The sequence below is a fragment of the Fulmarus glacialis genome, unplaced genomic scaffold, assembly GCF_000690835.1.
Source record: "Fulmarus glacialis isolate BGI_N327 unplaced genomic scaffold, ASM69083v1 scaffold8646, whole genome shotgun sequence".
Classification (NCBI taxonomy): Eukaryota; Metazoa; Chordata; class Aves; order Procellariiformes; family Procellariidae; genus Fulmarus; species Fulmarus glacialis.
In genome coordinates, this window is record NW_009217433.1 from 1,160 (window position 1) to 24,289 (window position 23,130).

At 47.3% G+C, this 23,130-nt stretch overlaps 1 protein-coding gene across 1 annotated transcript; it reads right to left on the minus strand.

Moving 5' to 3' along the window:
• Positions 1-12,091: 12,091 nt before the first annotated feature.
• Positions 12,092-22,920, minus strand: LOC104078135 (steroid hormone receptor ERR2-like; the record flags this gene model as incomplete). Its single annotated transcript, XM_009579663.1, has 2 exons — positions 22,515-22,920; positions 12,092-12,208 (listed from the first exon to the last, which is right to left on the minus strand). Coding segments are annotated over exons 1-2 (514 nt in total), but the record flags the coding sequence as incomplete, so codon positions are not given.
• Between the last annotated feature and the right edge of the window lie 210 nt (positions 22,921-23,130).

The following is a 23,130-nucleotide window of genomic DNA, read 5'->3' on the forward strand; positions in this document are numbered from 1 at the left end:
TTACATAGGATTTGGTGCCACAGCCTGACAGCAAGACAGCAGCATGAGAAAGCAGTTGCCTTCCAGCTCCTGCACACACCCATTTCTCACATGGATCCCACCTGGCCAGTCCCCAGGAGAGAAGGCATTTGTCCTACAAAACTGTCACCACCATAGGCACTCCTGGACCCCCCTTCTTAACAGTATCAGCAAGGAGGGGCTGCTAGAGCAGCAAAGAAGGGAGGGCTTACGTATACAATGTGAGATGCAACAGTATAGGGCAAAGTTTGGGAAGTACCACCTCTTGATAACCTACCTTTCTGGCAGCTGCTTCTTCACAAATGAAGGCTATTTGTGCTAGAAACATCTCCTCTCCTTCCACTCCCCTGTGTTGCAGGGAAGTGCTGCTGTTCGTTGAATCTTGTTACGTTTTGAGGGACCCTGCATAACAGTCCTGCCACCCCGTCTGACCTAGGTGTGGAGCTGACCCCAGTGTCTGCCATAGGGACTGAGTCCCAGCTCACCGGCAGCACGCTCTCAGCTCCCCAGCCTGCCTGAGCCCCCTCTGACCTAGCAGGGAGGAGGGCAGGGCCAGGACTTCTGCAGGACTTTTTGGCTATTCCTGCCTGGGGTAGGGATGTCAGTTTTCCAAGTGTCCTGTGGGTGCCACTCGTGTTCCAAGCGCTCTTGCAGAGAGGTCTGTGCCAGCACCAAGCCTCTGCAGTGGGAGAGCTGATCTGCTGATCTGTTCAAGCTCCCTGCATTTCTCTGACATGCCCCTCGGAGAGACGTCTGCCCAACAGCTTTGGGATCAGATGTCCCCTTGCTCACTTGATAACATCAGGCTTTGGGGTTTTTTTCTTAATGGAAGTAAAATAACTCCAGCTTTTTTTAAAAGCTGGACCCAGGCCGAGTCTGTCGGAAGTAAAAATAGCCGAGTATGCAGAGGCAACAGCACACAGTCAGGTTTAGTTTCTCTTTTATTTTCTGGGGACTAAAAATACTCTTAAAAGCTCTGTGAAGCTAAGCCCTGGCCAGTGGGAAATGCAGTCTAGGTCCAATATCAGCTGTCGCGTCAAATTACTAGCCTCACCTCACTTTCCATCAGGTCCTATCACATGCCCATGACTTGATAGGAACAGAAGGATCTATCTTGCCAAAAGAGCTAATGGAGGAGCCAAGCTAGAGGATTTGCACGGTACAGTATGTGTCTAGACCAAGGAGGACTCAACCAAAGGGAACACAGGGCAAGTGGTGGCCAGGGAGCAATGCCCACAGGGCTGCTTTTGCTGAGCTTCCCCAATACACCAGTCAGGTCTTGTGCCCACCTAATCCCTGAGCTGCAGTTTCTGCATCAATGCAGCCTGCTTGCTCTCCCAGGGTCTGAGCTGGGGTTGTGCTCTGCAGCTAAGAGAGATGCTCCTGTCCCCAGGAGCTGCAGTCTAAAGTACATGGATTGGCACTGCCCAAGGAAACTGGAAGGTGTAGGCTAAGAGCAGAGAAGAAAGGAAGGGAGAAGGGTTGTGCCCAAGGTGTCTCCTGCAGAATTTCCCTCTCCCTTTTTCCTCTTAACTTCAGGAGAGACAACAGGAATGCGGCGATGGGATGAGTGAGCCTGGAGGAGGCCTATCAAGGAAACAGAGAGTAGCGATGACCATAAAAGTTAGGCTTACCAAGATGGGGAAAGAAATAGTCTATAGGGAAACACATCTCTGTCTAATAAGAGTGGAGAGGCTGCAACCTGACTAGGCTCTTTTGTTACTCTGAGATTCCAGCATGGGAAAGGGAAAAGACGCCTTTATACCATTAGGCTCTTATACTGCTGCAAAAAGAGGCCAGCCCCTGGAAAATCTCATGGTAGATGACTGGTGCAATTACCCAACTCAATTGAAACACAGGAAAGTGACTTGAAGGTCTCAGGTCAGCATGGCCAGAAAAACCCATGACTAGGTCAGCAAGCCTGGGAGTGACATTTGCAATGGGAGGGTGGGGAACTAGCCTGGGGAGGGGGGCAGTGGAGTTGAAAAATCCATCTCCTGTGTTACAAGGGCCTACAGAGAGATTAGACCAGTTGAAGCAGGATGTTGCAGCCTGCTCCACCTTTGATGTTTTCAGGGATATATGTTAGTTGGGTAGGAAAACTCCTTTGCTGTCTGTCTGGCTAAAGAGTCCCTAGACTCAGAGGGACAGGTTAGCCCTGTGATGCCTGGTGATACCTGGTACCAGAGGCTGTCACGTGCCTTGGAGCAATGACACAAGGCGTCCTTGCTCCTCACACACTGAAAACAAGCAGCATGTCCCAGGTGGTTGCTCCAAAGCATACGGGATCTGGCATAACCCTCGCAGCTTGCAAACCAACCCTTCTCCTCCGCCAATGCCAGCTGCATGGCTGCCAGCTCTGCAGAGGTGTCTCTGCAGCATTAGCCATTGTTGTCTCTCAAATGTACAGCTTCCTTCCCGTGCTGAGCCCCTCTCACCTCGCCCCCCAATCACCCTGGAAAGTCAGGAATTAACAAGGGCTTCAAGGGCAGATGGGAATAAAGAATACCTCAGTACCTTGTTCAGATCTCTGTAATAACCCCCACACCCACACACTCACCCTGTGTTCATGGTCCATGCAAATGTTCTCCTTTGATTGCTTCCCTTCCCAACCCTCTAAACAGTCTGAAGCAGGACAGCAGGTCTATTGGCTATGTCACCCATGGCAGCAATGCCTGCACAGCAGCAGGCTGAGGGGCACTGTGTGAAAGGAACAGATCCAGGCACGTGCCTGCCAGGAAAAGACCAAAGATGCTTTTCACAAGAGGACCTAAAAGATGACAAAACCCTAGCCCCACTGACTTTCCAAGAGATAGCGCTCAGAGCTAAATCCCCAAAGGGGTGTTTGCTGCCTAGAGGAACCTGCAGCCCTGGGTGTGATCTAACTCACCTTACTTTAGACTTTGATAGCTCCCTTCTGTGCATCTGGGCTCCCTTGACAGGCAACAGAGAGAAGCAGGCACCTCCACATTCATCTCACCGGCCACTTACCTGAGGAGGAGTGATGACAGATACTTCTCTCCATTGACTACCAAGGGAACCCCTGCAAGGTCAAAACAGTGCTTTCTCTAGCCCAGTTTTCTGTCTCAGTCTATTTAGGTAGCACGTATGAGCCTTTTGGAACAGGGAGAGGAGCATAAGCATGGACAAAGAACCAAATTTTTAGATATGTGACACAATGGAGAGGGTCCCACCACTGCAGGGAGAGAGGCCTGCTTGTGACGGAGATCCACAGAGGTGAGGAAATTAGACCCACCAACACAGTGTGCTGCTGTTTTGGCCAGCCCCTAAACGCAACTCTGCTTGGGCCCTGCAGCCTTGAAGTCTCTCCCGAAGTCCTCACCTCAGCAGTGGCTTTTCCAACACTAAGAACTATTGGACACTTATTATTTAATTCTTAAATTAGAACAGCTGCGCCAGGCAATTCTGAGTAAAGACCCTCTCAGGATACCCTGCAGCCCAAGGGCTGGCACAGTCTTTGAAGGTGAGTCAGGTGAAGGGATTGAGAATCTCAGCAGAGCTGAGTCACTGGTGAACATAGGTCACCAGAGGCTGTGAAAATGTTGATGCACATGCCTTAAATTACTGTAGAGCAGTGGGACATACATTTAGTCCCACCCCACTCTTGCTCACCTCAGAGGATCTTACCTACTGTGTTGTCAGAGCTGCCTAAAAGCTTGTAGCACAATGGTTGGCATCTAAACATCCCTGGATGGTTGCAGCTTTTATCAGCTTCCTCTTTTCTGTACATGTTACAAGAACACTAAGAACAATTTCTGGTGACAGAATGCACAAAGTGATTATCATAAACCTGTGTAGAGGTGATACCTCTCTGAATCCATACAGATGTACATCAATGGAGCCTGGACTTCATGTTTGATAGAATGGAGATTTAGTTGGGTATGGCAAGAACCTAGGCAGATAAATGATTCAAAATGAATGGGAGGAACCAAACTAAACAGATTCATAATCCATTGGATATGGCAGAAGGTGTGGGGAGGGTCCTGGATGCACCAGTCTTATGGCCAGAAAACAGACACCAAGTGCCATCAGCCCAATGTGCTGATGGACAGCCCATCCACTGGAAGCCTCCTCTTTGGAGAATTACCATCACCCTGCCAAAGACAGTACATGCTCTGTGTCACGCCATCACCCAGCCCAGCTCCAGCTGCATCGCAAATGCTCAATTCATGCCTTGGAAAATAGTTGGGTGTGGATGATATAGACATCAAGATGCCACTCACTGCAGCTGGAGATCCTGTTTCAAAGGACAGGGGGTTGCCTGTCTGCTTTTAAACACAGGGGTATTTTAGAGAAAGAAAAACAATTTTTCATTCTCTTTTTTCATTTGGATGCCTCCAATAGTGATATTTCTGGCACCGGCTGGAGGCAGAATACTCTATAAATACAAAGCCATTAAATCACATGCAGCAGCAACCTGATCGGGGCTGCCTTTTAATTTCCTGACATGAGCTGGCCACTAACCCAATTACCCAGAATCCCCGGAGGAGCCCTCATCCTTCCCAGGAAGCACAAAGCAAGAACCTGAGCATATTGCAGGGATGTCAGCTGAGCTTCCATTGAAATCAAATATCTTTTTGAGAACACATGGTCTGGAAGCAGGGATGGGGGCAGGAGGGAGAGGGGAGAGGTTGCTGGAAACACTGCTCCATTCAGAGATTCTTTCACTTGAAAACAGAAATGAAACACCCACCATTTGGTTATGTTGCTGAAAAGGAGCTCTGCTGTTGATTCAGTTATCTGGATTTTAGTGAAGGATGAAGGCAAAGTTACTAAATGGAAGTAGTTTCAGATTGCCAGTGCCTGGAATCCCTTGTTTAGATACTAGATGACTGCACCCAATTTATAACATCACAGAGCCAGGCCTGCCCAGGGTGACAGATTTGTTTCCTTGGGAAACATTTACGACATCAGCCACTGGCTGCAGCTGGTAAGGGAAACAGCAGAGTTAGGAGTAAATACTAGGAAAGTTCCACTGGCTACAGGGTTTCCTAATCAGCCAGGGTCTTGAACAGGAGGAGCATGGATTTAAGAGACAGCCAATTCTGAAATCTGGAGATTACAGGTTCACCATCTCTGAAGTGAGGACCACCTCCAACATTCACAGAGATGCAGGCACTTAGGCAGCACAAGAGTTACCATGTTGTTGCAAGTTCCTGGGAGACAGGGTATTCCCAAAGATACGAGGGACAGGAGGGAAAGGGGAACAAGTAAGAGGAAGATGAGCTGAATTAACTTTGTGGCTCTCCTCTGTTCACTTCTCATTCGTATTTCACTACCTGGCCCTGTGGTGTCAGTATCCACAAATTCCAGCAATTACTACATCAGAAATTAGATTAGACAGATAGGAGTCCAAGAGCTTGGGGGATTTGTAACAAAGAATTTGGGTGCCCTGTTGAATTTTAACATGTTCTCTAGCATTTCTTGGAAATGCATTAGGAGCAAAGGAGCAAAGCCTGGGAAAGGAATGGTACCTGGGATTACTACATCACAGCAGATACACTTCCGGGAAGAAACAGTCATGTAGATAAAATAAATCATATGCCTTTCCTGGTTAATTACCTAACCTCTCTCTTGCTGTTAAAGAGCATCCCTTTCCTGCATCCAGATCAAGACTATCTTCCTCTACCTTCCTTCATTGCATTTGTAGACTTCATCCTCACCACACAAGAAATAGCTCCTGGGTGACTCTTCAGAGCCAGGAGGCTAGGCCAGAGGACAACTTGCCTTCAAAGACGTTCAGAGTCAGGCAAAGCACCTCGTACAGGGCAGGTTTCCTATCCTGGGAATTCCCACTCCTGCTTTTATCACAAGAAATGCATGTAGATCTGGGGGACTCTAGAAATATCTTCTACTTTCTGAAATAAGGTATACCTGGTCTACCACAGGACACGCTCCCAGTGCCTTTCAGTCTTTGCCCTCTTTCTTGGAATCCAACCAGTGATGTCTGCAAGAAACCGGACAGAAGCCACTCGCACATCTCAGAAAGTTACACTTAGGCCTCAGTCACGAGCAGGACTCTGAGGAGACAAGTCTCAGCACTGGCAGGGAGCAGAAGACAACTGATCTTCAGCAACATAATACACATTATTCCTATTAAGAACGAAAACAAGACTCAATGGCTGGTGGAATAATGGATGACATCTCAATGCCTGGATGAGATTTTTTTTAGGCAGTTCTCTCCTTTGCTGTTTGGTTTGTCACTGTCTGATGTGACACACGATTGCACACGCATGCACTTCATGAAAGCTTTAGTGACCCAGCTTTGCTTCCTTTTCAGAACTGCTTATGCTCCATCTGGGTCTCTGCAGATGTGACAGCACAGAACAGGAACAGAACAGGGAACAACACAGCTTTAGAAACAATACAAGTGGGAATCCATTGAAGAAAAAATTCTGCAGGGCTTCCACAACAGTAAAGGACCAAATGCCCAGACAACAGCCAGTCTGCTCCATTTGGTATTGTATGGTTTGGTATGTCCAGTGTTGTCGCTCCTCTGCTTGCCTGTCTGTCATTTCCACCCAAAGATGAGTTCTGTAACGAGACGCCTTGACGTCCCATTGCACCTCACCTATTATCCCCATCCCTCTTCCCATGATCTCAGAACATTTCCCTTTCATGAGCTGACTGTACTGGGTTTATGTGGCAAGGTTTTGGTAGTGGGAGGCTGCAGGGGCGGCTTCTGTGAGAAGACACCAGAAGCTGCCCCCAGGTCAGACTGAGCCAGCTTCAGACCGCTCCAAAACAGACCCACCACTGGCCAAAGCTGAGCCCATTAGCAATGCTGGTGGTGCCTCTGCAATAACATATTCAAGAAAGGGTAAAAAACACTGCGCAGCAGTTGTGAGAGAGGAGTGAGAAAATGAGAGAGAAACAGCCCTGCTGTTCATAGAAGGGCAGGAGGAGGTGCTCCAAGCACCATAGCAGAGATTCTCCTGCAGCCTGTGGAGAAGACCATGGTGAAGCAAGTTGTCCCCCTGCAGCCCATGGAGGACCACAGTAGTGCAGATATCCACCCTACAGACCATGGAGGACCCCACACTGGAGCTGGTGGACATGCCCTGAAGGAAGCTGCAGCCTGTGGAAAGCACATGCCAGAGCAGGCTCCTGGTAGGAGCTGCAGCCCGTGGAGAGGAACCCATGCAGGAGCAGGTTTTCTGGCAGGAACTGTTGCCCCTGGGGGACCCACACTGGAGCAGTTTTTCCTGAAGGACTGTACCCTGTGGAAAGGACCCATGCTGGAGCAGTTCTTGAACTGCAGTCTATGGGAAGGACTCACATCGGAGAAGTTCATGAAGGACTGTATCCCATGGGAGGGACCCCACGCTGGAGCAAGGGAACAGCGTGAGGAGGAAAGAGCATCAGAGACAAACCCCCAGTCCCTATCCACCTGCATTGCTTGGGGAGGGAGGAGGTAAACGTCATGAGTGAGCCTGGAAAGAAGCAGAAGAGGGAGGAAGGTGTTTTTAGTTTTGTTTTTATTTCTCAATATCCTACTCTCTTATTAACTGGCAATAAATTACATTAATTTTCCCCAAGTCGAGTTTTGCCTGTGACAGTAATTGCTGAGTGATCTCCCTGCTGTTATCTCGACCCACAAGCTTTTTCATCATATTTTCTCCCCTGTCCTGCTGAGGAGGGGGAGTAAGAAAGCAACTTGGTGGGCACCTGGTGGCCAGCCAAGGTCAACCCGCCACACTGACACACAGAGAAGGACTGACATCACTGTCCTCATCACGGTGCCATTCTGCAAGGTGACACACAGGATTGTGACTTCAGAGAGACAGCAGATGTGTGGAGAGCAAGGCCGTGAGATCATGTTTAAGCAGCCAATGTCCAAAATCAAACCTCTGAGCCCACTTACACAAGCCATCATGTCATCTGAAATTACATCTACCTCTTGAAGACAAACAAATTGCTGTAGAACAGAAAGGCCATGGGTGGCTAGAGCATGAATGGCAAGGGTATATTCCCCCCAAAACTGACAAGGTATATTGAGGTTTTAAAAGAGACCTGCCAAACCGCTGAAATTTCTTTATCCATCATTCTAGAGAGCCACAGAGATCTAGATCTACTTTGTAGAGCCCAGAGTTAAAAAGCTACACTTTGGTCATTGTGGGCACAAAGCAGACAGTGCTGGGAGCAAAGAGAGGCAATGGGGTGGCCAAAGACAGGGATGCCCAGCTCTGAACAATGCCTCTCCTCTGCAAGTTGCAGGGCATGCTTTCCTTCACTGGCCATACCCACTGCCCAGGCACGTATGTAGATATCATCTTCTCCATTTGGGGACAGCAGTATCTCAGGCTTCCCTGATTTTGCAGTGCAGGGGGGAATGCACTTCTACTGGACGAAGCTGTGAAAATGCCCCACCTCCCACTGCCTGCAGGCTGGTGCTTCAGCAAGGCCAAGAGCAGCAGAGCAGGTTTTCTGGGGACGGTGCCTCTCCACAGAGGCACTGGGACTGGAGTCCACTGGAACGTTGGACTCCAGATTCAGTGGTTTGCTATCTGAGCATGCCAGTGAGGGGCTAATTAATGCTCTCTGGGGGCGCAGTCCAGATGGAAGGGGAAAGTGAGAGACGGGCAGCCAGACAGGCCAACACTTCAGACATCTGAGCCGGTTGGGCTCCGTGGGCAGAGCTTTCCACCTACTGCTTTCCCCAGTGAGTCTCGCCTGCCCTGCAGCGTCACGCCAGGAGAAACTGAGACAGCAAAGCTCTGGTGTCCGTGCAGTTCCCTCGTTGCAATGCATTGATCGGAGCTCTCATAAAGAAAGTGGCCTGGATATCTGAGACACCTATTGATTGCTCCATCGGCTCTCTTCCTGCCCCGATCCTCATTCACTCGGCATTGCCTAAATAACCTGCACTTCTGTGTTAGGGGCAGTGTCCCCAGATCTTAAAGGGCTACATTCACAGCTGTTCGCCTCGCTGCAGCCTATATAGGGAGGAGAGAAGGTGCCTGGTGACCCTCATATGCACTCCCCAAGGGGAGGGCCTAAGTCCCTCCTACAGCATCAAGCTGAACATTTCAAGTGTAAGGCAGAATTTTGAAGTCATGCTTACCTGTTCGTGCCATCTTTGAATACTGGTGCCTTCTGCCTGAAGAACAGGCTTACGCCACATGCCCAGGGGGCAGCAGGTGGTATGTACATCATGTATCACAACAAGAACCAGGAAAATCTTTCCTCCCCTAATGAGAAGAAATCATGAAGCCCTCAATTAGGTACTAAGGGAATATCATACTCTTCTTCTTCAGAGGAAGGACAGTTTCTTTACCCAGAAATGTCCCCAGCCCAGTTCCAAGGACATCAAGGAGAAATCTGTCAAGAGAAGAACTGGTTTCTAGATCTCACCTTTAACCACAAGACCGTTTTTCCCCAAACTCCTGGTAATCAAGCAGGAGAAAGAACCTGGCTTAGCAACCTTCTGCCATGGATGAACCCAAGGAAGAAGAGAGAGGTACACCGAGGCAAAGTAGGAAGGGGAACTATTGAAAGGAAAAAAATCATAGCTCAAGTATCAAGACACATCTTGTCCTAATGAGTGCTTGGAGACTGCAGAATAGGCTTTCTGGGAAAACAAAGACATCAGGGATTTTTAAAAACAGTTAAACTACTAGAAATGTACAGCTGGGAAAAACTCGTGTCCTGGCAGAGAAAAGTGATGGATGAGCTAATAGGATGACAAGACCAGAGATGGAAAAGACCAATGAACCTTTTCTAATCCAAAATCCCTTGTCAATTCTGCATTTTTGAGCAAGTCAAACAATTATGGATTTGTTCTTTCCAGAAACTCCTGGCTCTGTGGAGACCAAAGACTGTAAAACCATTTTTCTCCTTTTTTGGATTTTGCTTTTAAAGATGTGTATTGATTGAATTCTGCATACTAATACTTTGTGCTTCCACCAAGCTTCACATAAAGTTAACTAATTGGTCCTCACAATCCTTTTGCAAAGCAAAGCAGTATGACCCCTATTTCTCAGCTCGGGAAACTGAGCAAAAGAAACAGGAAAAAAAGATGCCTGCCCAACATCACTTGACCACTCTGTGTCAGGACACGGGAGTCCATTTGCAGATTGCTAGTGTAGTCTCCTCTGCTCCTCTTGATATTGTCATGTGTTCTTGCATCCCATTACTATCAATAAATCTTTATACTGTATATTCCACAGCTCTAAATATTATGGGCAGGATCACAGATACACTAACATCAATAGCAAACCACCCTTCCCCAGTGGCTTTAATGATGCCGAATCAATCCCTATATGAATAACTAAATAAACTTCAGCACAAAAGCAGCCTTAGAGTCAAATTTCAGTTTGCCATGAGTAGTATCCCATGGGGTTCAGGAGTTCAGGCACAGCATGGTGTGAGTGAACCTACATCGCTTTCCAGCCTAACTCTGGTCTGGAAGCAGTTAACTGTTTTCACACAACTTGGAGGCTAAGCCACAAAACCCTTCACAGGACCCTGCTCTGGACTGTGTCGAACTCCCAGAATTGGAAGCAGAGGATGCCCTGGCCACACAGTCAGACACACCAGCGCCAGCTCCTGTGACTCTGCTTCCCCAGCTGCCAGCTCCGAGAGGCTCAACTGCTTGGATGCAGGGCAGCACAGACACAGGCAGCCAGCGAGCCTGGACCCATGCTGCTGCTCTGCACAGTGACTGGAGCCACATCACGCTTTTAAGGTTGTTTTATGGGATTCATATGAGCAGACTAGAGTGCAGTACCAATCTGTGCTCCCACTAAACCCAGTGTCACTAGTGTGGATTGGCGTGTGGGCAAGGGGATATATCCCCTCCCCGAACTACCACATGCAGAGAAGCAGGTTTCCAGTGGTCCCCCTCTAACTCCAGAAGTAGGTGCCTCCCTCCCAGAAGTGGACTAAGATCCTCCGAGTCTACCACCTCTACACCTAGGTCAGGGAGGGCCAGGCTTCACAAGTCTGCATCTCCTCCTCTTGGAAACTGGTGTGCTCTAGCAGGAAGATATTTAACAACAGAAACTACATATCCATCAAAGAACAGAACAGGGTTTAACATCTAATCTACATTCTTAACAACATTGGCTGCCATCAACTTGCCTCTCAAGAAATGAGAGAGCCCTAGTACAAAGCAATACATGCTCGAGTCACATTGTACAATTCATCGCCAGCTTCATGATGGTATGACCTGGAAGCAAGCTGCGTACTGGCATCTTGGCTCCAGCATACAGGACTTGCGCAGACCACAGCCAGCTGCTGTTCTTGTGGTTAAACTGTGGTTAAACCATGCTCTGCAATGCAGAGGGTTACATGCAACGCTTCTCCTTCCTTCTCCCTCCTCCCCTCCTCTCCCAGAGGGACCCAAGGGAAACAAAGCTTTAAAGTCAATCCATAAGAATGTGTTTAATTGCCACTGAATTCCCTGCGGTTCACCTTGAATGGACAAGGATTGGGGAGGGGGGTGGGCAGAGAAAAAGCAGCACAAGAGAGAAGCTGAACACTGCTCGGAAAGCGCTGAACAGATCAATAGGCTGAGCACAACGCAGATTGAGCATGCAGGGCAGGGGACCCAGAGCTCCCAGACAAACCTGTGCTACCCACTATCTCCAGAAAGTCTCCTGAGTGGAAATATGCGCAGACCTTCGTTGCACACTGTGCCATAGCTCTGCATTAACTCCATCCTTCCCTTACGAAGCCCAGTCATGATCATGCAACAGCCTCTCCTCACCAACCCTGCAAAATGACCTGGGGGGGCAAGAAGAGCAACACCTTCCAGCCTGGGGTTCCTTTGGGAAGGGAAACAGTCTGGCACAGCCAGTTTCCAGTTATTTGTCAAGTTTGCAACTGCTAGAAGTAATATCCAAGCATGAGGGTGCTGACTAGAACCACTCTCCTCTCTGGACTGCGCTCTTGGTCGCTGCCCATCCTGACTCCTTCACAAAGCCTGTAAAAAGATACCTTCAGAAAGCCAGAGAAGGCAAGTGTGTAGTTAGCCTAGGAGATCCTGCAAGGCCTGGAGTCCCAGGTGCTGTTGGGACAGAGAACAATTCTCAGTCTGACTCTGTCTTACCTTCTTTTAGCATCCCCACTTTGAGGCATTTCATGAAGCGACAGGCCTGACAGGACTTGCGCCTCCGTTTCGTGATCTCACATTCATTGGTGGCCGGGCAGCTGTATTCAATATTCCCTGCAATCAAACACAGAGATGGTCACCCAGGAACCATGTTCTCCCCACTGATCCAGGGACAGGCTGTAGTGCCCAGATATTCCCACCACCATCAGTCTGTATATGCTGTATGTTTGCTCACTCGTTTGCACACACACATACTCTGAGGCCAAAGCCGGCTGATGATGGCTTTTAGAGAGCCCAGCATTACTTATTAGAACACATTTCAGAAAAAAGCAATACCGCTCTAAGTATTGGGAGAAACCTGTCCATCCAAGGGGCTGACTGCAATGCTGGGCTTTCAGGCACAATGTGTCCTCCAGGAACGTCATCATCCCTTGTGCTGCATCCCTTATAACCTGGCCTGTTCCCTGAAGTCCAGGGCTGAGAGTGGGAGCAGTTCAGACATTAGCAGCATTCCCCTTGCTGTCAGTCTTGCTCCATGTCTGTGGGATGGATGTCAACTGTCCTTTCTTGCCTTGCTTGGGGGACCAAGTTGCTCAGAGATGGCATTTCCTCCTTTGCTTCCTCCTGCCAGCTGGCATACTACAGGTAGCAGGGAAGCAGCAGGTCTGGACTGAAAAAGATGGATAAGATGTCCTGTAAAATGAACACAGGCTCTCTATGCAAATCTTTCCAGTTTTACTTTATTAGTCCTTGTGCACCTGCCTCATCCCCCTGCACAGAGCATCAGTATTTCTTTCCTCATTCGCTTTCATTTATGATCACCTCACTGCCTCCAAGACAAAACAGGGAAAGAAGCATCCCAAATTTACTTCTGTTCACATCATGTTTTATCATAAGCCAAGAATGTAACTGAGACACGAATGCGAGGGTCTGATATGAGGAGGTAAGTGGAATTATGCTGGATCACAGTGTAATGCAACAATTGTTTAGTCCTAGAAGATAAACAGAAATGGCTGTCTCCATGCTGTCATTCACTTTGGAGGTGATGTTTCTGAAGAGGGCTATTCAATGTTTGCTGTGGGGCAGGACTGGAAATCTAAGCTTGACAGTGATGCATTGGCAATGACAATACATTGAAGGCAGTCTAGCTACTGGGTAAATCAGGCAGCTCTGAAAAGGATTTCCAAGCTCTACAGTCAGTTCAGAAGAATGGAAAAAATGGTTTGGTGGTTTAGAGCAGGAAATTGAGATTCAAGAGTTCAATGAGAGCTGCAGGGAGGAGTGTAGATAAGAGCTGAGAGAACACACAGTATGGACTTCGTATACCATCAGATTAGAAGTAGAGCTTACAATTTAGTAGCACTGGGACAGGACTTGATTTTTGTTCCTACTTTTGCAATGGATTTCTATGTTCTTGTGCAAGACTCTTCCTTCCTCTAAATAAAGACTAACAATCTGATACATACCAATCTCTGGTGGTGGTAATTAGACTTTGGGGCTAAGCAGATGGAAAGCCCATTGGAAATCTGAGTGGAAAGACAGAGCACAGATTCAAAAGGAAGAAAGCACCATTTGATTTATCTCACTATGCTTGGTCCATGCTGGGTGAAACCCTAGGAGTACACAACACCCAAAGCCTAAAGGTGATCTGCCTGCTAGTTATAAACCTCTACCTCTTGCCTCTTGTTTTGTCACAAGACTTGCAACTTGCCCCTAAGTTCCAGCCCAGCCACCTCATTCCTCACCATTGCTCTGCCCCCAAAATGCAGTTTGTCTGCAGGAGCAAAGTGTGCTGCACAAGTTGCTTCCATTCAGACTGTATTTCGTCATTGTGCAGCACCTGAATTTCAATAGCCAGCAATGTATCAAAGTTCTCAGAGAGCTGGAAATTGAGATTCAGGCTTGATCTCAAGGTAATAAACAAACTCCTGCTCTAGATCCCTTTGATGATCCATCCAGCCTTAGTTTCAATGCCCACCTTTCTCACCAAAGCCAGGACTAGAGTTCTGGAGAGATGTAAGATTTCATGTTTTTGTGGTCCCAAGGCCAAAAATTTGCCCCCTAACACAGAGACACTACACCAAGGGCGCTGAGCCCTTATAGCAGCGGAAGGCAGTGACGGCCCTCATCTGGCAGCTCAAGGTCTCGCTACACTGTATCAAGCAGATCCCCCAGCTTCCCCATGCCTCCAGCCCATGGACCCCTTGACAAGCAAAGTACTGGAAACGGTCTACAAAATCTACATCACAACTAAATGTGATAGTGTCAGAGTAGGTACTGGTTACCAAATATACACACTGTATGTACAGCTTGAATAAGCAGTTCTCAAAGGCACTTCTGTGCTGGGATCATGACTGTTAAAGAATCAGAGCCAGAGGAGGCTGGGCACTGGGCAAGCTCCCCTTCCTGGACAGCAAAGCAGTGGCCACCATGTAGTGTAGCAGCCATGTGGTTTGCTGGTAAGCACAGGGGAAAAAATACACCCAGCACTGGTGGGACGTCCCGTTCAGCATGCATTACTGCCTTCACATTGAACACAGGCTCACGAGCCCCTTCCACACACTGTGCCCAGTCTAAAGGAAGAAAGCATCAGCAGCTGTGTCTTACAGCCCTCTCTACAGGCGCAAATGCTAGAGGTGAGGCTCACCGTACCCTCTTCACACAAGACAATGCTGCCAAAGTAAATGGAGTTTTGTATCAGGCCCCAAAACATGCTCTGTGCTGCGTGAGTTGAGAGCCACAGCTGGGGGCAATACCTGCCATTATTGCAGAAAACAGGGACATCACCAGGAAAGGCACAATCAGCATTACCCAAGCAGAACTTGTTCAAGAAAAACTATCGTCTCCAAAACTTTAACAAAGTTCTCTGACTTTTTTTTTTTTTTTGTGTGTCTCAATTTCTTTTATGGGTCCTGAGGCTGGCTGCCAGCACAGTGAGGTGCTCACAGCTCCCTGTAATTTCTGTAAGTGCCCTGTGATAAAGTGATGAGATTAACTCATCGAAATTCCAGCAGCCTCCCAGCGGCTGGCGGTCACACCACCAGCCCCGCTGCCGGCGCAGGGGGCTCGGAGAGAGTTTCCCCTTCACTGCAGCAGCTGGGGGTGCTGTAAGGCCCTGCAGAAGAGCATCAGCACACAAGGGTGCACATAGACAAGTCTGTATGCAAGTATAAAATTTGAGTCAAGTCTCTATGTGTTGTGAACTGTAGATTATGTGACCCAGAAGGAAAGGGCAGAAAATGGGATAATCTAATAGACAAGTCCTTGCTTTGAACTGTTGCTTATTAGGAGAGATTTCCTTGATGTAGACAATATTTACATTTAATCTGAAAAAACTGCTAGGACCTCACCAATAGAACTGCATAAGATTTACCTAAAAAATGGCTTCAAAAAATCAAGTGGTGGGTGGCCAGATCAGAGTTTGGATTTGTTCTAAGCCTTCACATGTGGCCTTGGAGGGCAAATCACTTCCTCTCTGTGTCCTAGTTTGCTCATCTGCAAAATGGAACGAGCACCAAACCTACCTTCTGGGGAGATTGTGAGTCTTTACTCATTAAGGTCTAACTGCACTTTAAAGCCTTTAGATGAGAGATGCTAAGAAACAGCCAAGGAATATTGAAGTGATAGATCATGGTTTTTATGCTGGAGAACTGCAAAATTACCCTATTTTCTGTAAAATTAGACCTTTGACTGTTAAACAGTTTGGAACATAATTTCCAGTGCACACATAACAGGAGCATCTGAAAACTGCACACCAGAGCTTGGTCATTCAAGAGACCCTATCATCACCATACCTCTCTGGAAGGGGAGGGACTGGGAAGAGGAGAATGCCTCCCAGAGCTTGGGGAGCGCAGTAAAGTTCCACCCAGCTGCTGCTTAAGTTATGGACAGGGCTCCTCAGGGCAGTTGAGCTCAGAATTAGTACAGCACTAAGAGCACAAGCTGCTCCCCGCTTATTGATCCTGCTTTTCTATAAAGCCTTTCTACAAGGAAACTCAGGAAAGATTCGATAGAAGTAGCCAAGAAAGTCTTTAAAGCTAAAACATTTTCAGCTTCTGTTTTCTGAAGAAATCCCCCCATCTCTCCTCTTTTTCTGGTTTCTTCTTCATTGTTTTTCACCATTCGTTCCCTCTCCTCTCCCTTCCTTGCATACTCTGTCCTGCTCTGCACTGCTGCACACAGACCTCTCATCTCTTTCTTTGGGTGACTCAAACAGAGGACCAGATGACTGCAGCTTTTCCTGAATTTCAGGGAAAAACCCAGATTCAGACATATCTGCTATTAAGTTCCAAATTCCATTCATTCAAGTCATGTCTTTAACCCTAGTGATTTGACACAGCATGCTGCGGTTGTGACCAACAGTGTGGTGCCACCCTCTGCCGGTCCCCTGGGGCCAGAGGGCTGAGAGCAGGAATTCCCAGGGAAATCCATCTCATAGGCGCCTCAGCTCATGCATTTGTTTCCTTTTATCCCAATTTTTGTAACAGTTGATACACTGCCCCCACACTGGTTCTTTTTTTTGTGTGTTTGGTTGGGGTTTTTTTGGTTTTGGTTTTTGTTTGTTTGTTTGTTTTACACGAACTTCTCGCAAAATACCGTAGCCTTAGGAAGGTCCCATCAGGCAGTCAGTATAACCCCTCCATGGTAAAGCTGTCCTGCATGACTGGGATAGTCTGCAGGAGAAAGCAACCTGACTTTTCAATAAGCCACTAGCTCTGATGACACTTTTGTCCTGAATCCTTTTTATCTCTGATTCTGAAGGTAAACAGATCATTTGGGTGTCTCAGTGAAAAGGGACCTGAAAACTGTAAAAAGGCCCTTGGTGAGTGCAGTGCCAGACCAGCAGTTCCTCTGCCCTCAGCAGGCACCAGTCTGACCTCCTGCACCAGGACAGGGAACACTGATAATATGCATGGAGTGGATTCTCTATTACCTTCCGCTTAAATTAGCCCTTCTAACTGAGGCATCATAGCCTGAGTCCTACTGTGGGGAGAGGTACTTTGGGGAAATCAGAAGAAAATCTCTCCAATGATGCATGAGGTAAGAGGGGTTACTTTTTAAGCCACAGTTTTCAAATAGAGGGATTCAAATATTGGACCTGTAAATCTGTATTTAGGCACTTGAATAAGTGACCCTGTTTTCAGCAGGGTTGTCCTATGCTTCCAGGGACATGTACCTGATTTAGGTGTCTGAGTATATACAAGCATCAGTGGAGGCTCCTATTTTTGGAAAGAAAAAACAAAACAAAACAAAATAATCCAAAAAACCTACAAAAAAACTCCACACCAAAAACAAAACCAAAAAACTCCCCACTGGCATTTTGGTTAATCCAAGCACTAGGGCTTATCTCACCTGCTTTTCCAAAGTCTCATTTTCCTGCAAGTGATAAACACTAGATCCAGGGAATACTGCACTTTCCCCGGTTATGCTTCAAAAGCTTTTGGAAAGCTCAGAACATCTCCTTTTTTTTGGCTGTGAACTCCCACCTGAAAAGAAGCAGGCACGTTTCTGAGAAGGACAGAAGAATAGGACAGTGGCTGGCTGCCGTGGCCTCTACTGTAGGGACACAAAACCTCCTTTCTGCATCTCATAAGCCCTTTGCTGATCCTGTGGATGGTAATGCTCTTCTGCTCAGGAAAGTGAGCAAACTCTCTCAACTGCTTCTCCCTTCCCAGGAGCCTCCCTAACCACCGTAATGACAACCAGGAAGCCCTAGAAGACTATGGATTTTGTTACAAGCCTGTTACAAATCCCTACAAGTCTTCTGAGCTGCATTATCCACATTTTAAGCCCCTTATTGGTGTAAGGGCATCCCAGCGCAGGAGTTGTATTGCTACACTCACTGAGTTTGAAGCTTGCAAGACTCAAGCAGGGAATCCACAGATGCAGGCACTTTGCCTGACACATAACCTGCCTATTCAGAAGATGATGGTAAATGTGTCTCTTCTTTCTGACTCTCCAATAACGAGTTCTCCCCAGTATCACTCCTTGCAAGTCCTGTTGTATCACCTTATGGGTATGAGTTCCAAGCACACAATGACATGATTCACAAAGATCAGAGAGGAAAATCTTAATTCAGATTTATTTTGCTGAGCTTTAAGCTTTTATTCTATATTAATGGGTCATTTTAGAAATAGCCTTAATTTGCACTATTTGAAGATGAAAAATAGATGAAGGGTAGTCATAGTCATGAATATGTTGAATAATAAAGGGCTCATACAGTTACACAGCACTGTTATTAGTTAATATTCAGAATAGGCAAAGCTACCTACCAGTTGCAACGACTGACGAACAAAAGATAATGACAATATATTTGATTGATATGTAATGCTGTATCTACTGAGCAAACTATTAAAAGAAGGAATAGAGTAGAGTTAGATTAAGAATATGTATCCTGTAAGAAATCCAGCATTTGCCCTTGTCCAAAATTTGGACGAAAGGATTAGTTAGGATTTCCAAAAAATAGAAATTCAAAAAGTTTTAATTCAGAAACATCCAAAACACATTATCTTTCATGTAACGGACCTCTTCCATTACATTCAACTAATATGAAATCCTTGGTTTCAAATCAGATCTCTCTTAAGCACCAATAGCAGCACACTTCAACATGCCTGAAACTCAGAGTCTCTCCTATCTTTGCTAGATTGCACCTTCCACAATATTCACAAAGTCAGGTGATGCCCATGGCACATATTTTTATGGAGGACACTCGCATCATGGAGGTAAATGCAGACTGCTTTTAGAATATAATGGGGATCCAAAGCACAGTTCCCACAAAGCAATACAATGATAGAGAAATAGGATTAAAATTTTGTCAGACAGCCTAGCTGTCTGTTCAAGTCAGTTCAGAATTTCTTCAAGTCAGTTCAGAATTTCTGACTCTGCCTCAAAGTGTGGGAAGTCCAGCCCTGGGGTTCAAATTAACATGTTCTGAAAGAAGGCCTGTAGCCCAGTGGCGTGTGCTGTCATCTTGTCTCAGGTTTTCGCCTTTCCATCTCAAGCATTGCCAGTGCTGCAAAGCAGAAATGACACACAGGTTTCCAGGACTTTATCCTTCCTCGGGGCCATGTAACACAACATGAGAGAGGTCACAGGTGTGGGATACCTGTGGGACAGGTTAGGACCTGTTGTGTGATCCTGGCTTAGTTCAGCACAACCAACCACTCCGATTCAGCTTGAAGTGAATCAATGGTTTGGATTTTATTGACTTCTTTTTTTCTCCTATCATCAAAATTTTCCTTGGGGAAATCTGACTTGGTAAAAATTCTGCTTTTCTTTGGAAAAATCCTACTGATGGAAAACTCCCACATAGCTATAGTAGTGACCTCAGAGATAACCAGCCATGTCCATGCTGGCTTTCAGCCTATGTTCTCCCTATCACTTGAAAAGCAACAGCCCTCGTGCTGTCCAGGACAGCCTGGCCTCACCTGGCTAAGGGGGAAAGTGAGTTGCAGAGCTGTCAGGCTCAAAGAAGGTCTGCTGCTTGGATGTCCGTTCTTCCCACTGCTGTGGCAGCAGCAGGGGGTGTGGAGTAGCTATTGCAAGATCCTCCTGCCTCAAGACATGCAGGTTTTACAGGAGTTAATGCAGCTAAAAAAAACAATAGGCAGACTGGGGTCATTTATAGCAGAGGAGGGGGATAGTTGGAGGGCGGACTTATCATGAAGCTTTGCTTCATAATCAGGGATATCTAGATAGGGCTGCAGGAGTCTAATCATCCAGGAAAGATTTAAAGCCATTTTATAGCAGCATGCACACCTATTACTTAATAAAGTTACCAAACATAGGGCCACCAGATTAAGTACTCTCACAATAGTCATTAGTTTTTCATCTTTCAATACTCAAGCAGAGAGAAGTGAAGTGGCTGGTCCAAGACCACAAAAGCCTGATGATTTACCTACTGCAACTCCTGAGCACCTGGGAAATCGCAGGGTCTTAGCTCCATCTCTGTGATCAAACCATTGAGTCAACACCATTCCCAGATACCAGCATCATGGCAAGTCTTTTAATACTAGCAGGGAATGCAATTGTATAACATACACATCTGCATGCTTTCTGCACACCCTATATCGATGTTTAGGCAGCCTGGATGGATATTTTCCCACTTCTTCAGTTAGGTGCTCAACACATCTACTGAACGTAATAGAGTTGCAGGATGAACACCTTTTGGAAATGCTTTTGCCACATGCCATCTCTTTTACATGATCCTTAAACCCTTTTCCCCTGCATACCCAGGGCTGTGCTTGGATATTGCATGCACTGCAGCAGAGCCCTGGGAACGGTGCATTTTCTTGACTCAACCAACCTCTGCAGCCCTATTTGCTGCCCACTCCCCTGGGCTCAGCCTTCAGCTCCATAGCTGAAATTGCTCACCCTCAAGCACAGCACACTCGACTTTCCCACACTTGGGAATAAAAGCATTTTGGTACCTCAGTCGCCAGCCCAAGCTGATGACAGGGTGAGAGAAATCTCCGCTTATTCCTTTCCCCCATCTGTTACACGTTAACAGGCAATCAATTAGGGAACCACAGGGAGAATATGGCTGTGCTGGGGAGAGGGGTTTGGAAGGAAGTGCTCTCCCTTCCTCAGATTAAGTCAGCTGACATATCACCCAGGCTGATACAGGCTCTAGTTACTGTGACCCTGCATCATTTTATTTTGATTTTCTCTGAAAACTCTTCAAAAGTTCCTGGGTCTTTTTCTTTGTCTCCAGCTTAGGCTCCTCTTTTGCTCTGCCACAGACATGCTCCAGTATCGCTCCTATGAGGGGTTAGTTTTTCAGTCTCTTCCTATATAAGGAGCCCCTAGGCTCAGAGTACTACCCTGTCCCTCCTTTAGCATCTGAATGTGCCAAAAAGAAACACTGGGAATGGGTCCAAGTGCTGGAGAAGGGACGGAGTCAGTGCCAACAGTCAGAAGTCCAAGCAAAAGTTCACATTCAATCACAGGAGATTCAGCAACGACAAATCACAGAAACCCTGCCAGGGAACAGGCCATGGCCCTAGAGATGGCCATGCTTTCCACACGGCATAATAAAAGAGGAAGAGTCAGTGGGGCAATACAGAGTGATTATTTCCACAGCTGGATAATAGTAAGGAGAGACATCTAGAATCTAAGAAATTAAGCTAGAAATAGTGAATTCTGCAGAGACCTGGGCTGAACTGCACCCTGTACTCCTCTGTCCACTCCAGAGTTGAACATCCCTGGTCACGGAGTGTCATCAGGCCCATTCAATGAACAAAAATAAAATTTGTGCTCTCCTCACATGTGCATTTCATTCATTTCACAGGAGACAAGGAAGTGTTGGTGTGGTGGATTGACCCCAGCTAACAGCCAAGTACACACACAGCTGCTTGCTCACTGGACATCTGCCCCTACCATGGTTGGGTAAACTCAATACACTTTCCACTGGAAGGTGAATGATCCTGTCCTTTTTGCAGTTAGAGAGTGTAGGAAATAAAGGAAGTATCTGTACGTCCAGGCATGTTTGCTCACACGGGGCCTGCTTGTATAAGTACACCCAAGCATCCATGGATATTGGAGCTTGCCTGGATGCATCCCACTTTTGGCTATACTGTGGTACCTGCATGTATGCACATCTGCAGCATACCTTTGGTAGTCAGGACACAGCCATATACATCATATGTAAATTGTACATGCAGGAGCAATGCACTGCAATTCATCTACACATATATGCACTGAGGTTTTCAAAATCACCTGAGGAATTTCTCATCCTTAGGAAGAATGACAAAAACTACGTATCTCTATCTCCTTCAGTGCCTACATTTTTTATCTTCAAAGAAGTTGCATCTTAATGAAAAGGGTTGGTGGAACTGGAAAAGGATTGACTCTCATCCAAGTGCCCTGTCCTACCTTGTGGTGAGGTCTGTATGGAGTCCATGGCCACAAATTAAGACTGGCAGGACAGAGTGAGAACCTCTCTACTGTAATGCTGCAGCTTTCACCTCAAGGTGTAGACATCTCTAAAGAGATGCCATCTCTAGGCAGGAGCATCCACTCTTCAAATGGGCCTTAAAACCACCTTTAGAGTGCAAAGCATTTCCTTTCCAGGCCTCACTCCACTAGCAGCCACATTATCAGGGTATCAGTGACACTACCAGAGGCAGGAAGATCCACTGGGCCAGATACCCAGATCTGGTAGCCAGCCAGGCTACAAATTTGGCAAAGGTTCTTACCACCACAAAGCCTAACTTCATGTCCAGGTTGATTTGGAAGGACCAGAGCTGGGCAGGAGGAGAGAGGAGGCATACAAAAGGATGGAGAGTTAGGTGCATTACACTCACCCTCCCTTGCCCCTTTTTATATGACATGGAAACACTGCAGTCTCAGCAATGTCTGGGGCTGCCTCCCTTTTTTGCTATGGAGTGAATGTCTCAGTGTCCCTCCCTTCCCACCATACCTTGAATAGTCCTCTTGAAGAAGGCTTTGCACGCCTCACAGGAAGCCACGCCGTAGTGGTACCCAGAAGCAATGTCCCCGCACACCAGGCACAGCCGCTTGGGGATTGCATTGAGCATGTACTCGCACTTGGTGGGCGAGTCCTCCATGATGGCACTGGCGCAGTCATCGTAACGCTTACGGCAGGACCCACTGCCAATCCCCGTGCCATTGAACATGGGTGGCGAGTCTAAGCCATTGGGGTGGCCACCCATGGCGATGCCGTAGCCACCGCTAGCGTCGGAGGAGCCACTCGGGCTGTGGTGGCTGATGGCGTCGATGCCAGAAGATGGGCTGGAGGGCTCGGTCTTGATGAAGGACCCACAGCTGGAGGAGAGATGCCGCTCCTCCGTGGCCATTCTGCCGAGCAGCCTGCAGGGAGAGAGCAAAGGCACTCAGCGGCCTCCTGGCCAAACCCAGCTCCAAGTTGGTCAAAAGAGAGCCCTCCTTTTCCCACCTCAGTCCAACTCCTGTTGGCTCAGTCAGTTCAACCCCCCCCAGGCACTTCTGCTTCAGGAATATCAGTACAACTCACTAGGAACAGCCTGCCTACTCCCCACAAACTCATGCTATAATAA